The following is an 18493-nucleotide window of genomic DNA, read 5'->3' as shown; positions in this document are numbered from 1 at the left end:
GGCGTGGACAAGAGCAAACTGCCACTACCTCTGCTGAAGCCACAGGGGTAGCACCACGTAGGGGTTCCCGTAAATGTTTTGTGAGCACAAAGGGGATGCACAAGGGTGTATGACGGAATGTCATGTTTTTCATTTAGATTTGTTTCTTTTGCCAACCACATTAAATTTTGTTATCACCACTACTGCCATGTCTTTGCAAATCTTGCCTGGTTTGTGCAATAATTCCCTTTCCTGAGGATCACCATGAAGACCCATACTGATGCCACCCATTGGGTCACTGCAGAGTGGGTGTAGGTGTATTTGCAGGGCTGTTTTGTGCAGACGACTGAGAGATGCCGGTGTCCCCGGTGGCACCCTGGAAGGATCCGGAGGAGAAGAAGTTGAGGGCAGTGGTGACTTTGACAGCGACAGGTAAGAAGATGGTGCTCGGGCCAGCCGGGAGCAGCTCGGCATGAAAGAGGCTCCAATGTCCACGACTGCATGTCGAGTGACTCTGAGCCTCCATGTGCACTGCTCCTCAGAGAGGTCCAGGAAGCTGAGCCTCGGTCTGTAGACCCTGTGGCGAGGGTAGTGCCTTCTGCGGCGCATCTCTCTCTGCGGTTGCCCTCCCTCCTGTTATGCAGATGGATGTGTCACAGCACTGTGTTGTGAAGCTCCACGTGTCTGAAGTGGATGGTGTGGCCGGTAAGGCTGGTGATGCTGTTCGTCCTCCGATGAGGTCATGACTGCAGCTATGGCGGCCCACATCCGGAAGATGTACTTTTGAGGGGATCCACAAGGTAGGTAAATGTGTCTGCACACCGGGGTTGAGCTTCCAAGTTGGTGAATTTTAGTGTCAGGAGGAGGGTGGTGGAGGCCAAACTTTGTCCAAAGTGACAGAGTGGCCTCCTGCAATGAGTGAGGGTCTTTTTTTCCCCCCCCCAACCTGTCAAATGGACCTTTGCAGCTCCCACTGGCTGGTGGCTGCAATATGTCTACTTCAACTGGGAGTGTTTCCCTCAGCATGGGAAACATGCTCTGTTGAGTTGAAAATCCCACCCCTCCTAAAACATCCTCCCAATCAGGTCTGCAAACGACCTGAACTTTGTAATTAATTGCTTTAAGTGGGATCCCGCCGGCTCTAATTGCCGGTGGGAGTTCCGCTTGCGGCGGCTGCGCACATCCAAGGCCGTCGTTGGGGAACTCGGAAGTGGCGTTGGAGCCGGGCTCCAGACCCGCCCCGGAATCCCCAATTTTAGGAGCCCCCCCAACACGAGCGCACTTGCTTGGCCATCTGAAAATTGACCCCCAGATATATGATGTGCAGATCCCACAGGCTTCATGAAAATGCTGCTTTCTTCCACAGGATTGTTATCATTTGTTCATTTGCAAAGACCCATTGTAAATTTACAGAAGCATTAAATTGTTTTTATGTCAGTAATTTGATGTTAATATATATTTAAAGAGCTGGTGAAGACTAACTTGGAATAAAGTAGATAATGGCAAACTTTGGATATATACATAAATGAATATTTATGTACATGCCAACACAATCGATATGAGAGTTATTTCAGTCTTTAGCATTGTCAATATAATCCAGTGACAGCAATAATTGAAATCGTGGCAAATGTGCACAAAGGAATTTCCTTATACCATTTTTAGGATAATTAAATGGATAGTATTTTGCTTATAATATTTGCATTAACTATATACTGAATGCTGTACTTGGCTGTCATTCATTAAGTGGCCATTTACAACTGGTCAATAAGTTTATATTTTACTCATTTTAATTGTGATTCCAGCAGACAGTGAAAACATCAGTTACTTCATTAGAATGAAAATCTACATTGCAGTGTGTTATCCTATGCAGTGGGCCAAGTTGCAGACTTTTAAAGTTTTAATTAATGTTCATTTTCTTCTTGCTTTTAACAGGAGATTTGTGTTATTCGTTTCTGTCCAGTAACTGAGGAAGATCAGATAACGTACACCTCACTGTATGCATACTTCAACAGCAGGCAGCGTTATGGAGTAGTAGCCAACAATGTGAAGCAGGTTAAGGACATGTATCTTATTCCATTGAGTGCCTTGGAAAAAATTCCTTACCGGCTGTTACCATTTGATGGACCTGGTGAGTTTATACAGCAGCTAATGTTTTATTTTGGCTGTATTGTAGAAGATTAACAAAGTAACGTTTTGATAAGTGCATTTCTAATTCAGGACTTGAGAATGTAGCATTAGTTACAATAAGGCAGCTAGTACAAATTTCAGGTAATGAATTGTTTTTCTTTGTTTTTCTGTATTTAAATCAGATCTCACTATATTATTGTACAAATTTATTATTTTAAAAAGAATAATATACCGACTGGTATTATTGCCAGTAGAATCCATAATAATGTGATTCCACCATCAATCTTGTAATTAAAAACTTTAAAAAAAAAATTTATATTCAAGTAGGAAATCTTGCTAGCCTGACAGGATTTTGAATTTGGAACGGCCAAGAAGACAGGAGTTGAGCTTTTTGTGCTCACATATATCCTGACTTATTTTCCTAGGCAGCACATAGTACAATGGCACACCTGACAGGCTCACTATTGCCTATTTTCCTCCACCTAATCTGGAGGAAGGCTGCACTGACTTGACTGAGTATGTAACATTGATTAAAAATATATATTTTTTTAAGTAATACATCCACAGGAGGGATGATGGCACCTTTTTAATCTAATTTAATAAAAATAAGTTTATGTGGCTTTAAATTTTCAGTTTTCTTAAATTGTTTATTGCAGAAAATTCATGTTCCAAGTCAATTTTTCTTTGTTTAACTTATTCCTGAAATAGTAAAAAATTTGCCATTTGTAGAAGTTGGTCATGTTATCTCAATGATGTATTTTTTAAAAGCCACATCTCTCCCCTGTAATTGTCAATGGCAGCACCTATTGTATCACACTTTTGTTTATTGAATTGACTGTAGCATTGTAGTCCAGGCTGATTATTTTTATGACAAAGTATTTAGGGTTGTAAAAGTTACAGCATTTGATTGGACCTGAGACTCATTTAGCTGCTGTTTTTGTCTCATGAAGAATTTTGAAGAAGAATTTCAGATGAATGCATTAAGCGGCCATGCACTCATATCCTATCTAGTAATTTCAGGGCCATTTAATTCAATTTCCCAAAAGTTTCTTGGAGAGGTATAAACAGAATAATGTATAGAATTGAAAGGAGTTCTATGATTCTATGGGTAAGATGGGTATAGAGGGATATGGGCCAAGTGCAGGAAATTGGGACTAGCTTAGTGGTATAAACTGGGCGACATGGACATGTTGGGCCGAAGGGCCTGTTTCCATGTTGTAACTTCTATGATTCTATGATTCTATGATTCTGTGAGTTGTGTGGTGCATTGTGCCTGTCAACTTGTAAACTAGCCATAATTTATGAACAGTCAACTTGCTGGACAGAAAATATTTCCAATCTGTTCTATTTCACTCTGAAAAAGTTTGTGACTGATCTCACTCCTGAAGTCACAGATTTAGGTATGAACAGTTAACATACCGATTTGTCATTTTCTAAAAATGAATTCTCAAGATATGGGCATCACTGGCAAAGCCGGCATTTATTGCCCATCCCTAGTTACCCTGAGAAGGTTGATACAACTGAGTTGCTTCCTAAAGGACATCAGTGAACCAGTCGGGTTTTTAAACAATCCAATAGCTTTGTGATCACTTCTACTGATACCAGCTTTTCATTTCCAGATTTTTAAAAATCTGAAACTGCTGTGGTGGGATTTAAATTCACATTCGCTGGATTATTAGTCTAGGCCTCTGGATTACTAGTCCAGTAACTATCATCCCTGTACCAATTGTGATGTCCTTCATTTGAAAAACGATTGACTCTTGATGCTGCCAGCTGAAACCTAGATAATTTGGAATTGGAAGTAAGAAATAGTCTGTAAACAAGTTTTTTTTTATTTGCTCATGGGATGTGGGCGTCGCTGGCAAGGCCAGCATTTACTGCCCATCCCTAATTGTCCTTGAGAAGGTGGTGGTGAGCCGCTGCCTTGAACCGCTGCAGTCCGTGTGGTGAAGGTTCTCCCACAGTGCTGTTAGGTAGGGAGTTCCAGGATTTTGACCCAGCAACGATGAAGGAACGGCGATATATTTCCAAGTTGGGATGGTGTGTGACTTGGAGGGGAACATGCAGGTGGTGTTGTTCCCATGTACCTGCTGCCCTTGTCCTTCTAGCTGGTACAGGTCGTGAGTTTGGGAGGTGCTGTCGAAGAAGCCTTAGCAAGTTGCTGCAGTGCATCCTGTGGAAGGTACACACTGGAGCCACGGTGCGCCGTTGGTGAAGGGAGTGAATGTGTAGGGTGGTGGATGGGGTGCCAATCAAGCGGGCTGCTTTGTCCTGGATGGTGTCGAGCTTCTTGAGTGTTGTTGGAGCTGCACTCATCTTGGCAAGTGGAGAGTATTCCATCACACTCCTGACTTGTGCCTTGTAGATGGTGGAAAGGCTTTGGGGAGTCAGGAGGTGACAGAATACACAGCCTCTGACCTGCTCTTGTAGCCACAGTATTTATGTGGCTGGTCCAGTTAAGTTTCTAGTCAATGGTGATCCCCAGGAAGTTGTTGATGGGGGATTTGGCGATGGTAATGCCGTTGAATGTCATGGGGAGGTGGTTAGACTCTCTTGTTGGAGATGGTCATTGCCTGGCACTTGTCTGGTGGGAATGTTACTTGCCACTTATCAGCCCAAGCCTGGATGTTGTCCAGGTCTTGCTGCATGCGGGCACAGACTGCATTATCCGAGGGGTTGCGAATGGAACTGAACACTGTGCAATCATCAGCGAACATCCCCATTTCTGACCTTATGATGGAGGGAAGGTCATTGATGAAGCAGCTGAAGATGGTTGGGCCTAGGACACTGCCCTGAGGAACTCCTGCAGCAATGTCCTGGGACTGAGATGATTGGCCTCCAACAACACCTTCCATCACTTTTCTGATGATTGAGAGTAGACTGTTGGGGCGATAATTCGCCTTCCTAACTGCTGATGGATATGTTAGAAGCGAAGTGCAAGCTTGTTAACATTCGCTTTTTTTTTTTACTTACGTCTCTGAAGTGTCCTGGAATGTCTTTCTAGTAAAGGTGCTTCTTGCTTGCATATTAAAATTAAAGCTCAATTACATGTGAGTGAGTGGTTGAAGTAATAAATATACTTAAATATAAATATAATAGTTGTACTGGATTGGTGCCATAGATTTGGACATATAGAGAGGGATTCAAAGTTTTATAGATCATAAAGTAAGAAAGTATAACTGTATAGCAACAATGGATCTTTTCCAAAAAAAGGACACTATCTTTATTGCCCAGGAGTAGCACAGCTATGTGTGACTTTCATTGTAGTAATGCTTTTATAATGTTACGGCACATTTTAATGCAAAATACATGACTCAGTGAAGCAGTCAGCATAGGTTCTACCTAGTTAATGAATCTTGTCACTTTAAGCATTATTAATTCCATCAATCATGCAGAATTATATAATTAGTTTTATTGGCTGGCCAGTGTTTAAATCTTTGATGTTTATGAGTAAATGCAGCATCATTTGAATGTTATGACAAAATTAATTATTATTGACAGGACTGGAAGTAGTTCGCCAGAATCTTCTCCTTGGGTTAATAATTCGACAGAGGGTGAAGAGATTGTTTAGCGCTTCTTCGCCTTCTGAAGTGGTGTCTGAATCAGAGAAGCTGCCTGGTAGTTTGCCTCAAGAGAAGAAAAGCAAACCAGAGTATGTGGAAGAAGAAGGTGACGATGATGATGATGATGATGAAGAAAACCAATTTTTTAATTCCTTCACTTCTGTGTTGCCTAAATTTAGAAGCAAGCCCAAACAGTCACCACCAGTTGAACCTCAGATTTTGAAAACACCTCCTTCAACACCAGCAGAGCCTATTCCTATCCTATCTGCAAAGCCATTAAGATTTCTTCCTGGCGTTTTGGTTGGTTGGGAAAACCAATCCACCTCTCTTGAATTATCCAACAGGCCACTGGATGATATTCTTCAGAGTCTGTTGGGAGATGCAGATAAAGAAGCTGAACAGAAGTCTCTCTCTAGCACCGGACCTGACTTAGGAGAGTCTCTAGTTAGTGAAAAAGATTCAAAAATACCAAAAATGTCACATCCTGAAGAAACCAGTGAAGAGCAAGAGAATGCTAAAAATGTCTTGCATGATCTTCCAGAGGAAAATGAGAAGACTGATGATGTGTTGGAGGATGTCAAAGTTGCAGAAACTTCAAAGGCAGCTGGGTTCCTTACAACTCTCACGCTAAAAGACAAGCCACCAGATGTTTCAACTGAAGCTTTTCTTTCAAGTCTAGCATCTCTAAAGTCACAACCAAATCAAAAAGAAGAACATGAGAAACTTCGGCATCACTATAAGGTAAAGAAGGTGAAAACGGAAAACTCAAAAGAGCAAAAAGAAGCTTCAGGTACTTCTTCATCACAACCTGTGACCCCCAAGATTGAGTTATCTTCACCCGAGCCTACTACAAATGCTGAAGAGGTGGATCCTACACAAGAAGCTATTGCAAGAGTCTCGCAGGTTGTCAATATAAGCAGAGACCCAAGACAAGCTGCCGTTCGAAAGCAGCAGGGTATTTCTTCAATAAACAAGCCTGTGGAGGACAGCGCAGATGAACAGTACTTGGATAACAGAAAAGATAAAAGTGAAGACGAGAACGTAAACATAAAAGATGCAGAGGAGATTGTTAAGAAACCCTTAGAAACTGAACAAGGAGAAACAACCATCAAGCAAGTTCCTAAAGAGACAATTAACACTCCAAGCCAGCAATCCAGTAAACAAGTGCAAGGACCAACACCTTGTATTACAGAGGTTTCTCAGTCAGTCTTTCAGAATATCTCAAATCCAGTACCAGAAACAGAACCAGCAGGTTCTTTGCATAAAGGAGATACTCTTTCTGATACAGAAATGGTAGAAACACACACTATTGAAACTGTGCAGTCAATCCGAAGAGAAATTGCCCCATTACCTTCTTTCCATGGGCCACGCACTGGTTCGCATTTTGAATTCTCCTCAAATGCTGTTCCTACACACAGTCAAACTCATGTGTCAGCAGTGTGCACATCATTACCAAGTAGTGGCCCTTCAGCTAGCCCAGTACCAAGTGGAAACATCTTTCCTCCTCCAATACCCCAGTTGCACAATTTCTCCCGAGTTCACGGTCACCCTTCTGGTTTTCCATTTCAAGGAGGCCTGCCTACTGCAAATTTCCAACCACCGGGTAATATGATGCCTTCGTTTATGCCAATCCAGCCCCCACCACTTCCTCCACCACCATTTAGCCTTCAAAGTGATCCTCATTTGAGGTTTCATTCCCCAGATCTTGGTGCAACACATGCCTTAGGCCCAAACCATATGATGCCTTGGCTACCGCCAATTCCTTGTCCACCGCAACACCACTTGGGTCTTATGCACCTTGCACATGGTCAAGCAATGCCACCTTTCACCTCTGACCATCCAATTGATGTCAACAGATATGTACCAAATTCAGGAGCACCAAATTTTCAACCTATCAAGGATGACCACCGACAGGAAAGGCATCCTTGTGATCTTTGGGATAGATATAGCCAACGTTCAGAACATAATTTTAGCAAGGAGCATGGCAGTCATCATAGACATAGGTTTTATAGTGATTCTTATCATCGAAGAAAAGATAGGCACAAAGAAAGAGAGAGGGAGAAATACTGGGAACGAGATTCGGAACGAGACAGGGACAAATATAAAGAAAGAGACCGCGATAAGGGGAGAGAGAAGAGAAGAAGTCATGAGGACCGGTATAGAGATAAAGATCGGGACCGATATAGGGAAAGTGAAAGAAGCCATGATGGTGCAGACTCAAGAAGAGAACGAAGCAAAGAAAGAGAAAAAGGTAAATCTGAAAATGATGATCACGATAGTGACAAAGATAGAGGAAAGGGAAGGAGCAAGGACAAGCACAGAGAGAAGGTCCAGGAAAGAGAAAAAGATGTGGAACGGGATAAACACCACAGGGATAAAGACCATGATAAAAGGGACCACAGTGACAGAAGCAAAAGCAAGAAGAGAAAGAGTTCTCCAGAGTCTACTGCTGACTGACTTATCAGTACAGAACCAAAAATGCTAATTTGTGAACTTTGTCCTGATAATATGAAGCAGAAATAATTGGTATATCTGTACTCGTCAACTAGGATGCCAGTTCATGTTGCAATGTTATGATGACATGATTTTACTTGTGTGTTTTCTTGTACAACATACAGTATTTACAACCATGTCTTGCTGCTCTTAAATACTAATTAACAATACAAGAAGCTGGTAGTATAACTTTTTAAAGTAATTTTATTACTTCTGATTATTAGCCAAACAGATAGTTCTAGCATGAGCTACTATACATGTCAAAATTGAAAAGTTTAAAAACGACAGCTCTTGCTGTTACTGTTGTCCAGGTTCTTTCCTAAAATAATGTACGCTTTGTAGGCAATTTGCAGTGGCGCACACTTATGAATAATTATACAAAGGTATCATGTTCTTATTCAAACCAGTTGTGGTTGTACATTTCTGAGGTTTTATGTTGTACTTCTATTTCAATCTATTAATTCCATTTGCAAGAGTTGGCTGTTAACTATGGCACTGTTTTGATGCTTAAACGGGCAATCACTACAATGTAAGTGTTGTATTAAAATTTTAGATAAAGAGTGCATTGAGAATAAAACTATACATCCAACTATATTTTGTAAAATTGTCACATTGTTACTTGGCTATTATCTTTGTTGCTTCAACATTGTAGACTATTGCTTGTATACTACCCTTTTCTGTTTTATTCATCAATCTTTTTACTGATGAAGCTCAGTGTAAATATTTTAAATGATGTTTTCATTGTAAATGATTATAAAAATGAATTTTCTTCACATTATAGTTGTGTTCTGGTTTTAATATAGCATAATCCCTTAAGTGTGATATGTTTTTTTTCTCTCTAGGATAAACCATATGATATAGCTAGCACGGGAAATGAATATCACACTTCTGTCAGGTTTTGGTGGAAGTACATTGTTGGGCAGTATCTGGGAACTTTATCCTATATCTTAATTAATGCAATGACTGGGTGCTTAGTGCAGACAGTGGAAAAGTATTAAGTATTTCATTTCTCACAATGGTACATGTAAAGTTAAGGGAAAAAAATAAGTTTGTGAAAGCTAACGTAGAGCTGGCATTAATTTTAATCCTTTGACTTCCCGGCTTGCTTTCTCTTGCAGTCTTCTTGACAGTGGAAGATTACAAGGGCCACCAGTAGGGATTTGATATACACCTCACATGGACCTGGTTAACTTGTGAATGCTTGCCATTCAATTAGATGGAAACACAGTCTTTGAAGCCAGTTTTCAGACAATGAAAATTCCTTTATCTGTTTAAAAAAAATTGTTCCCAACTTCAAAACATTTAATTGCTAATTGGCTTCAAAATGTAAGGAGTCTTACAACACCAGGTTATAGTCCAACAGCTTTATTTGAAATCACAAGCTTTCGGAGCTTTCCTCCTTGGAAATTACCCCATTAACAGGGTCCTTACGTCCTAACTTTCTGCGGCGAGTTTAATTTGTTTTTACAAGGAAAAAAAGCAATTTCTTGACACTCGTGGGGAGGTTGACGGCGAAGTCTGGTTTTTGTGAGGCCAACGGCAGATTGTCCAGCAATTTGTGGCGATTTGCAACTCACGTCATATCTCTTCCTCGCCACAAATTGCTGAATTTTTTTTACACAATAATAAGACCGTGTGCCATCAACTCAGTTATTTTGTCAGAAAATTCTGGCCCAATATACCTGTGTCTTGCTTTCTTCCCATATCTTGTATCTTCCTCTGCCTCAAATATTCAATTTTCCCTTAAAAGATGCACTGGCCTCTGTCTCAACCCTTCCCTGCAATGCATTTCATGCTCCAACAATCCTCTGTGTAAATACATTTTTCCTAACCTCCCTCCTCACTCTCAGCGATGATTTTAATTGATAGTGAATATGGAAGGACTATCAAAACTTTTCACAGTTTTAAAGACCTCTATGAATTCCACACTTGGCCTTCTTTGCTTCAGTGGAAATAGTCCCAGTATCTCGAGTCTCTCCTCATAAGTATTCTTTTCCGTCTCTGGCATCATCCTAGTCAATCTACACTGTACATTTTTCATAGGCCTTTAATGCCCTTTCTATAATGGTGTGCCCAAAATTCCACACACTACTTTCACTGTGGCCTAACCAATGTTTTGCACAAGTTTATCACTACTATTTGCACCTATTTATGAAGTGCAATTATTCTAGTAGCCTTTTTATGGCTTTATCTACCTGCATTCACATTTTGAAAATTGTATCTAGGCTTCTAGAGAGACCTCTGATTCTCTTTGTTCATCTACACTCTTCATTGTCTTTCTTTTACATGTATGCACCAATTCCTTATTCTTTTTTCACCTAAAATATATGATCTCGCAGTCAAATGCATCTAGCACCTGTCTACCCATCTCACTAACCTACATTTACCTGAAGTCCTTTACAGTTATCCTCACTATTTGCCATATCACCTGCTGTTGTGGCAGCAGCAAATTTCAAGGTTTTGATTCAAGACCCAAGTCCAAATTATGTATGTATGTGTGCATGTATCTAAAAAAGCGCTCACATCTGTATGAGCTGTCCTTAATTAACCCATGTATGCCTAAATGGTTACTAGTTCTATCTCGAATTATGGATGCCTGAAAAGTTTGCCCACAACTGACATTAGACTTATCCTTCTCACCCTTCTTGAACAAGGAGTTACATCGAAACTTATCCTGATCCAAATGCCTTCTTACCCTTCCCCTCCAATGATAATACAATTGTTTAAAAGTCTGGAGTTTTGCCCTAATTGCAGCATAAAATTTACAGCAAAAAAGGAGGCCACTCAGCCCATCGCACCTATACCAGTGCTAGCTCCACAACTGGAGCCATCCACTATAATCCAATTTCCCTTATATTCTTCCTTTTCAAATACTTATTCAAGTGATGGTATAGTCTCTGATATACCAATCAACGCTGCGTCTGGATCTGTGAACAGAGGAAAGCGTGCAGTATTCCAAATTTTCTTTCAAACTTTGACACGTTCTTAAAGTTATTAGATTCAAAAACAATCTGTTGCCAATGTAAATGAAACTGGATTCAAGTAGTTAGACTGCCATGTCAGACAGTTATTTCACATTGAAAGTTATAACTTCTATTACCAATTCTTACTAAAAGCGGTACTTTAATCGAACTGTATTGTACATTGTTAAAATGGTTGCCATTTAATACATTTTATGTTCTAGATAAGCAGTGTAGTTATTTCTTAATATCATATAGCAGGTTGAGCCTGTCATGACATTTAAGAAAAAATTACCAATTAAAAAATAATCAGGTGCTTATAATGGATAGGTAGGGTTGGTATTCTGGAAGGATGAGATCAAATGGACTGAAATGAGCTCCTTCACCTGAATCCATCTTGTGATTTGTTAACTAATTAAATTAGAATTTTTGAAATTCAAGTTTGGACAATTTTATATTTCACAATTTCATTGAGAATATGTTACAATAAAAATGAAAACGCAAATAGGTGAATATGGCACCATGGCCCTTTCAGGCAGTTTCAGCTCCCAGCTGAAAAAGCGTTTCACTGGAAAACACTCATCTGTAGGTTGAAACTATTGTTATATGTGTTTTGTAAAATCCGACAAAACTGTTTTAAGTACATGCCTAATTGTTGATGCGAAGACATCATTTTGCCATTACACATCCGAACTTACAATTGACTAGTAAAACGACACCATTATCATTCCAAGATAACCATGCTCCTTTAAGTTTTTTTTATTTGTTCATGGGATGTGGGAGTCGCTGGCAAGGCAAACATTTGCTGCCCATCCCTAATTGCCCTTGAGGAGGTGGTGGTAAGCTGTCTTCTTGAACCCCTGCAGTCCGTGTGGTGAAGGTTCTCCCACACTGCTGTTAGGTAGAGCGTTCCAGGAATTTAACCCAGCCACGACGAAGGAGCGACGATGAAGGAACGGCGATATATTTCCAAATTGGGATGGTGTGTGACTTGGAGGGGAACGTTCAGGTGGTGGTGTTCCCATGTGCCTGCTACCCTTGTCCTTCTAGGTGGTAGAGGTCGTGGGTTTGGGAGGTGCTATCGAAGAAGCCTTGGTGAGTTTCTGCAGTGCATCCTGTAGATGGTACACACGGCAGTTACGGTGCACCGGTGGTGAAGGGAGTGAATGTGAGGGGTGGTGGATGGGGTGCCAATCAAGCGGGCTGCTTTGTCCTGGATGGTGTCGAGCTTCTTAAGTGTTGTTGGAGCTGCACTCATCCAGGCAAGTGGAGGGTATTCCATCACACTCCTGACTTGTGCCTTGTAGATGGTGGAAAGGCTTTGGGAAGTCAGGCGGTGAGTCACTTGCCGCAGAATACCCAGCCTCTGACCTCTTATTTATGTGGCTGGTCCAGTTAAGTTTCTGGTCAATGGTGACCCCCAGGATGTTGATGGTGGGGGATTCGGCGATGGTAATGCAGTTGAATGCCAAGGGGAAGTGGTTAGACTTTCTCTTGTTGGAGATGGGCATTGTCTGGCGCGAATGTTACTTGCCACTTATCAGTCACAAGCCTGGATTTTGTCCAGGTCTTGCTGCATGCGGGCATGGACTGCTTCATTATCTGAGGGGTTGCAAATGGAACTGAACACTGTGAACATCCCCGTTTCTGACCTTATGATAGAGGGAAGGTCATTGATGAAGCAGCTGAAGATGGTTGTGCCTAGGACACTGCCCTGAGGAACTCCTGCAGCAGTGTCCTGGGGCTGGGATGATTGGCCTCCAACAACCATTACCATCTTTTGTGCTAGGTATGACTCTAGCCACTGGAAAGTTTTCCCCCTGATTCTCATTGACTTCAATTTTACTAGGGCTCCTTGGTGCCACACTTGGTCAAATGCTGCCTTGATGTCAAAGGCAGTCTCTCACCTCACCCCTGGAATTCAGCTCTTTTGTCCATGTCTGGACTAAGGCTGTAATGAGGTCTGGAGCCGAGTGGTCCTGGCGGAACCCAAACTGAGCATCGGTGAGCAGGTTATTGGTGAGTAAGTGCTGCTTGATAGCACTGTCAACGACACCTTCCATCACTTTGCTGATGATTGAGAGTAGACTGATGGGGCGGTAATTGGCCGGATTGGATTTGTCCTGCTTTTTGTGGACAGGACATACCTGGGCAATTTTCCACATTGTCGGATAGATGCCAGTGTTGTAGCTGTACTGGAACAGCTTGGCTAGAGGCGCGGCTAGTTCTGGGGCACAAGTCTTCAGCACCACAGCTGGGATGTTGTTTGGGCCCATAGCCTTTGCTGTATCCAGTGCACGCAGCCATTTCTTGATATCACGTGGAGTGAATCGAATTGGCTGAAGACTGGCTTCTGTGATAGTGGGGATATCGGGAAGAGGCCGAGATGGATCATCCACACAGCACTTTTGGCTGAAGATGGTTGCAAACGCTTCAGTCTTGTCTTTTGCGCACACGTGCTGGACTCCGCCATTATTGAGGATGTTTACAGAGTCTCCTCCTCCCGTTAGTTGTTTAGTTGTCCACCACCATTCACAACTGGATGTGGCAGGTTCAGTAATGTCATTTACGCAAGGAAACCTGCCGTCCTTACCTAGTCTGGCCTATATGTGACTCCAGACCCACAGCAATGTGGTTGATTCTTAATCACCCTCTGAAATGGCCTAGCAAGCCACTCAGTTGTACAATCTCGATACAAAAAGTCATAAGAATAAAACCGGACAGACCACTGGGCATCGGACCACTAGGCACCGCACACGACAAAGGCAAACCAAGCCCAGTCGACCCTGCAAATTCCTCCTCACTAACATCTGGGGACTTGTGCCAAAATTGGGAGAGCTGTCCCACAGACTAGTCAAGCAACAGCCTGACATAGCCATACTCTCAGAATCATACCTTTCAGCCAACGTCCCAGACGCTTCCATCACCATCCCTGGGTATGTCCCATGGGCAATACAGACCCACCAGAGGTGGTGGCGCAGTGATATACAGTCAGGAGGGTGTGGCCCTGGGAGTCCTCAACATTGATTCCGGACCCCATGAAATCTCATGGCATTGGGTCAAACGTGGGCAAAAAAAACCTCCTGCTGTTCTTCCTGCGACTTCTCCTCACACGAAGCTGAACGGTGAAATTCAAATGCTTCACTTGTTTAAAATGTTTTCCACCTACAAGTTTTCCTCTTCTGGCACAGCAGCAACTCCTTTCAATAGTTCTTCTGATGCATCAATTAGCATTAGACAATTGCAAACGATCAGACATTTCTAATGGCGGTAGAATTACTGCCACAATTTTTTTTTAAAAACAATCATTTAAAACTATGTAATTCTACTGGTTGTGGTAAAAATTCTTAATCCAATATGGTCCAGTAATTGGTGTGGTGTTTACGTAAGGTGGTGACTCAGTATGGTGTTTCGGTAATACCTCATCATGTGGGCACTCGACATAATACAGTATTAATTCATTACCATTCAATAAACTAACAAAACTTTCCAAGCCTGATTTCAAAGAAAGAACCTGCATCTATGTAGCACCTTTCATGACCTCTGGGCCTCCCAAAGTGCTTCACAGTCAATGAAGTACTTTTGAAGTGTAGCCGCTGTTGTTATGTAGGAAATGTGGCAGCCAGTTTGCTCACAGCAAGATCCCACAAACAGCAATGAAATAAATGACCAGATCATCTGTTTTAGTGATGTTGGTTGAGCGATAAACGTTGGCCAGGCCACCGGGGAGAACTCCCCCGGCTTAGATGAACTAACTCAGTACAGATCAAACCTAGGACCTTTCTCGGTCTATACTGCTGAGTACTACACCGTGATGGAGTTACTGTAAGTAGCCATCAGCAAAGTACAATGAAACTGCTTTTCTAGTGATGCCAAAGTCACCTATTTTCCATAGGTCAGTGGGTCACTAACTATAATTTAAAATCATTACCAAAAGAACAAAGGGGGAGTGATCAGGAGACATCTGTTCATTGCAGAGGGTTGTTAGGATATGGAATGCCCTACCAGAAACAATGGTGGAAGTGGAATTTAAAGAGCTTTTAAAAGAGCATTGGATAAGTATTTGGGGAAAGGGCAGGAGAATCAATACACTCACAGCAGTACAGGCACGATGGGCTTCTTATTATGCAGTGATATTTGATGATTTCCTTTCCTGACACACTGGGGATTTTGCAAGGTTCCTTTCCCAGTGTGGGGAGAATGGCAGCAGAGATAAGGTGACAAACCCTGTAGCCCCAGTTTTCTGAGGTTCACTAGTCCTGAGGTGGGCCTGTAACCTGGGAGTGAAACTGCAAAATGACCCCCGTCGTGTCAAGTTTCAGTGGATGACCTGTCATCAGAACTGGATGAAAGTTCTGACGAAAGGTCATCGACCTGAAACATTATCTCTGTTTTTCTCTCTCTCTCCACAGATGCTGCTGAGTGTTTTCCAGCATTTTCTGTTTTTATTTCAGATTTCCAGCATCCGCAGTATTTTGCTTTCGTTTTAGTGTCAAGTGCTGCTGAAAATGAGACCAATAGACGTTTAGTTTATTTCTACTAATTATCTTTATTTCAACCAAATAACTGACAAAATAGCATCTTTAAATGCAGTACAGTAGTTACTACAAAATAAATCTATTCAGCACAAAAAACTCAAGACATATTAAAATGTATCATGGCATTTATTCCATTGAAAAACTGAAAAAATGTCTAAATCTAATTCTCAGTTTAAGAAGAAATCTCTAGTGGTTACTTTCAATTACACCCAGCAGCAGATGTTTGAATTTTTGGTTTCCTGACCTGATGAAGCACATTTACGAACAAATCAGGCAAGCTGGATGCATCTGAATAATGACACCATTCAATCATGCTTCAACGTAAAACACGCGTTTCGAAAATATGGGTTGTACAGACGATCAATATTGATCCTTTGCATCTTACATTGAGTTCCTCAACGTCATGAATGAGGGAAAGTTCCTCACAACACTCCTCTCACTCCCTCCCTATCTCTGTAACCTCCTCCAGTCCTACAACCCTCTGAGATCTCGGCGCTCCTCCAATTCTTGCCTCTTGTACATCCCCGACTGAAATCGTTTCACCATCGATGGCTGCGCCTTCAGCTGCCTAGGCCCTAAGCTCTGGAATTCCCTCCCTAAACCTCTCCGCCTCTCTACCTCTCCTCTAAGATGCTCCATAAAACCCACCTCCTTGACCAAGCTTTTGGTCATTTGTCCCAATATCTCTGTGACTCGGTGTCAAATTTTGTCTGATAATGCTCCTGTGAAGTGCCTTGGAATGTTTTACTCCACTGTATAAATGCAAGTTGTTGTGACCTCTGGTCAACAGCGGCAAGCTTTGTTTATATTCAGTCACGTAGCAAACATTTATATATAGCTGTCAGCAGTAGTTCAAGTGCAGCTAATGTAAAAATCACAACAATTATAGCTACCAGGCTTAATAATTGTATACACAACTGTCTCATGATAGTTATTTGAACTAATAACTTAATTAATCCTAAAAGACATAGTGGGAGTTTAGTCCTAATACTGCAAAGGTATTCTTTCACCCAGCTAACCTACATAGGTCTTACACCTTAATCTATTCCTTGCATCATTTAGGATTTAAGCTGCTTCTAATTAAAATTATCAGAGGTTTTGAGTTTGTGTAATTTCCTTTGCAGAGGCAGCCAACAATTAAAATAAATTTAAATGAGAATTTAATCAGTACTGTGACTGAAGTTCAACGCGTAAAATCAGCTATCGGACACTTCAATGATATTGAAAGTGTAGACACAGCAGATTTCCCTTATGTATAATTGTCACTTTTTTTCTAAGTCACAATTCTTTTCAAATTTTTTAATTTTGAGACTTTCTTTTACTAACAATTGCTATCAATTTCCATTTCTCACAGTAAGCGACACTAGTGAAATACATTATATGCAGCTCCATCTGCCTGGGAAGCAAGTTAACATCAGGACTCTCAATCGGGAGTGTCCAAGTAAACATTTACTTCAAAACACCAGTAAAAACACCATCAAAAATATAATATTTTAGTTGCACTATCTGGATCCTTAAATACCAGAAGAGACAGTTTCAACTAAATAAGTTAGGGAGGGCCGGGGGTCACATTCTCAAGTTATACATGGCCAGAACTAGGTTAGATGTCAGGAGGTGGTTCTATTCCCAGTGAATAGTGGGCCTCTGGAACAGGCTGCCGGCTCGTGCAGTAGACGCTGATTCGTTGAATTCCTTCAAGAGGGAGCTGGACCTGTTTCTGGCTGGGGCGGAGATCACCTCGTACAAAAGGTAGGTACCTGGTAACGTTAATCAGGGCTAGAATGGTCTCCTGGACTAGTTTCGATCGTCTAAAGCGAAGAACTTTCCAGATTTTTTTTCCCTCCAAATTGGCCTGGGTTTTTAATCTGGTTTATCAGCTCTCCCAGGAGATCACATGGCTTTCGGGTGAAGGTGAGGCGTGTATATATTGTGATGCACAAGGCATCACAGTTGTGTGGGACAGGCTGGGTGGACCAGAGGGTCTTTTCCTGTCTGTCATTGTCTGTATGTTTGTAAAAATTAAGTTTAGGAATAAGGAAAGTGAGGATATATAAAGGGCAAAAGCATTGAATTGGACAGTACAAATGGGTTTGACGGAATTGGATGCATTTCTGGAAAGAGAAGAAATTGAGAGATAGGATGAGAATACAGGTAAGTGGCATTGATTTACCAAAAGGCATGTTGGGCCCAATAGCCTTTCCTTGCTCCAAAAATATTATTTTTAATGGCCAAATATGGAATTGTTTTATGTTTCTGAGCATTCAGTGAAACATATGACGGCCTACCACTGATCTACAAAGAGACCGGTTTTCTGAGCAGGCTTGCTAAATGAGAAGTTGAACCAAGTCCCAACTGCCTGTGCACATGGATGTTAAGGATTCTATCGCACTACTTGAAAAAGAGCAACAGGTTGAGGATGGATTAACTGGTCACTCATCTTATGCCATGGGTCATTACTGACTGCTGTGTTTATCTGCATAAGAACAGTGACTGTGCTCCACAAAGCTTTGAGATGTTTCAGCAAAGTGGTAAGGAATGATACCAGAACTGAGAGGTTATACCTTTCAGGAAAGGCTGAACAGGCTGGGGCTCTTTTTTCTAGAAAAGAGAAGGCTGAAGGGTGACCTGATAGAGATCTTTAAGATTATGAGGGTAGTGCCGTTGATGTGTATGTGGACTTTCAAAAGGCATTTGATAAAGTGCCACATAATAGACTTGTTAACAAAATTAAAGACCGTGGTGTTAAAGGGACAATGGCAGTGAGGATACAAAATTGGCTAAGGGACAGAAAACAGAGAGTAGTGGTGAACGGTTATTTTTCAGACTGGAGGGA

General features: G+C 41.6%; 1 protein-coding gene across 6 annotated transcripts in view; it reads left to right on the top strand.

The window, feature by feature from the left end:
* Positions 1 to 8754, top strand: part of phf3 (PHD finger protein 3) — a 125047-nt gene extending 116293 nt beyond the window's left edge. For all 6 annotated transcript variants that reach the window (XM_067984044.1, XM_067984043.1, XM_067984045.1 and 3 more), the window contains 2 exons: positions 1912 to 2107; positions 5608 to 8754. In XM_067984044.1, coding sequence (XP_067840145.1) covers positions 1912 to 2107; positions 5608 to 8126 — 2715 coding nt within the window. In that variant the 3' untranslated portion in view covers positions 8127 to 8754. The remainder of the gene's footprint in view (positions 1 to 1911; positions 2108 to 5607) is intronic.
* The last annotated feature ends 9739 nt before the right edge of the window (positions 8755 to 18493 follow it).

Source organism: Heptranchias perlo, chromosome 5 (assembly GCF_035084215.1).
Source record: "Heptranchias perlo isolate sHepPer1 chromosome 5, sHepPer1.hap1, whole genome shotgun sequence".
Taxonomy (NCBI): Eukaryota; Metazoa; Chordata; class Chondrichthyes; order Hexanchiformes; family Hexanchidae; genus Heptranchias; species Heptranchias perlo.
This window is presented reverse-complemented; position numbering and strand designations above follow the sequence as displayed.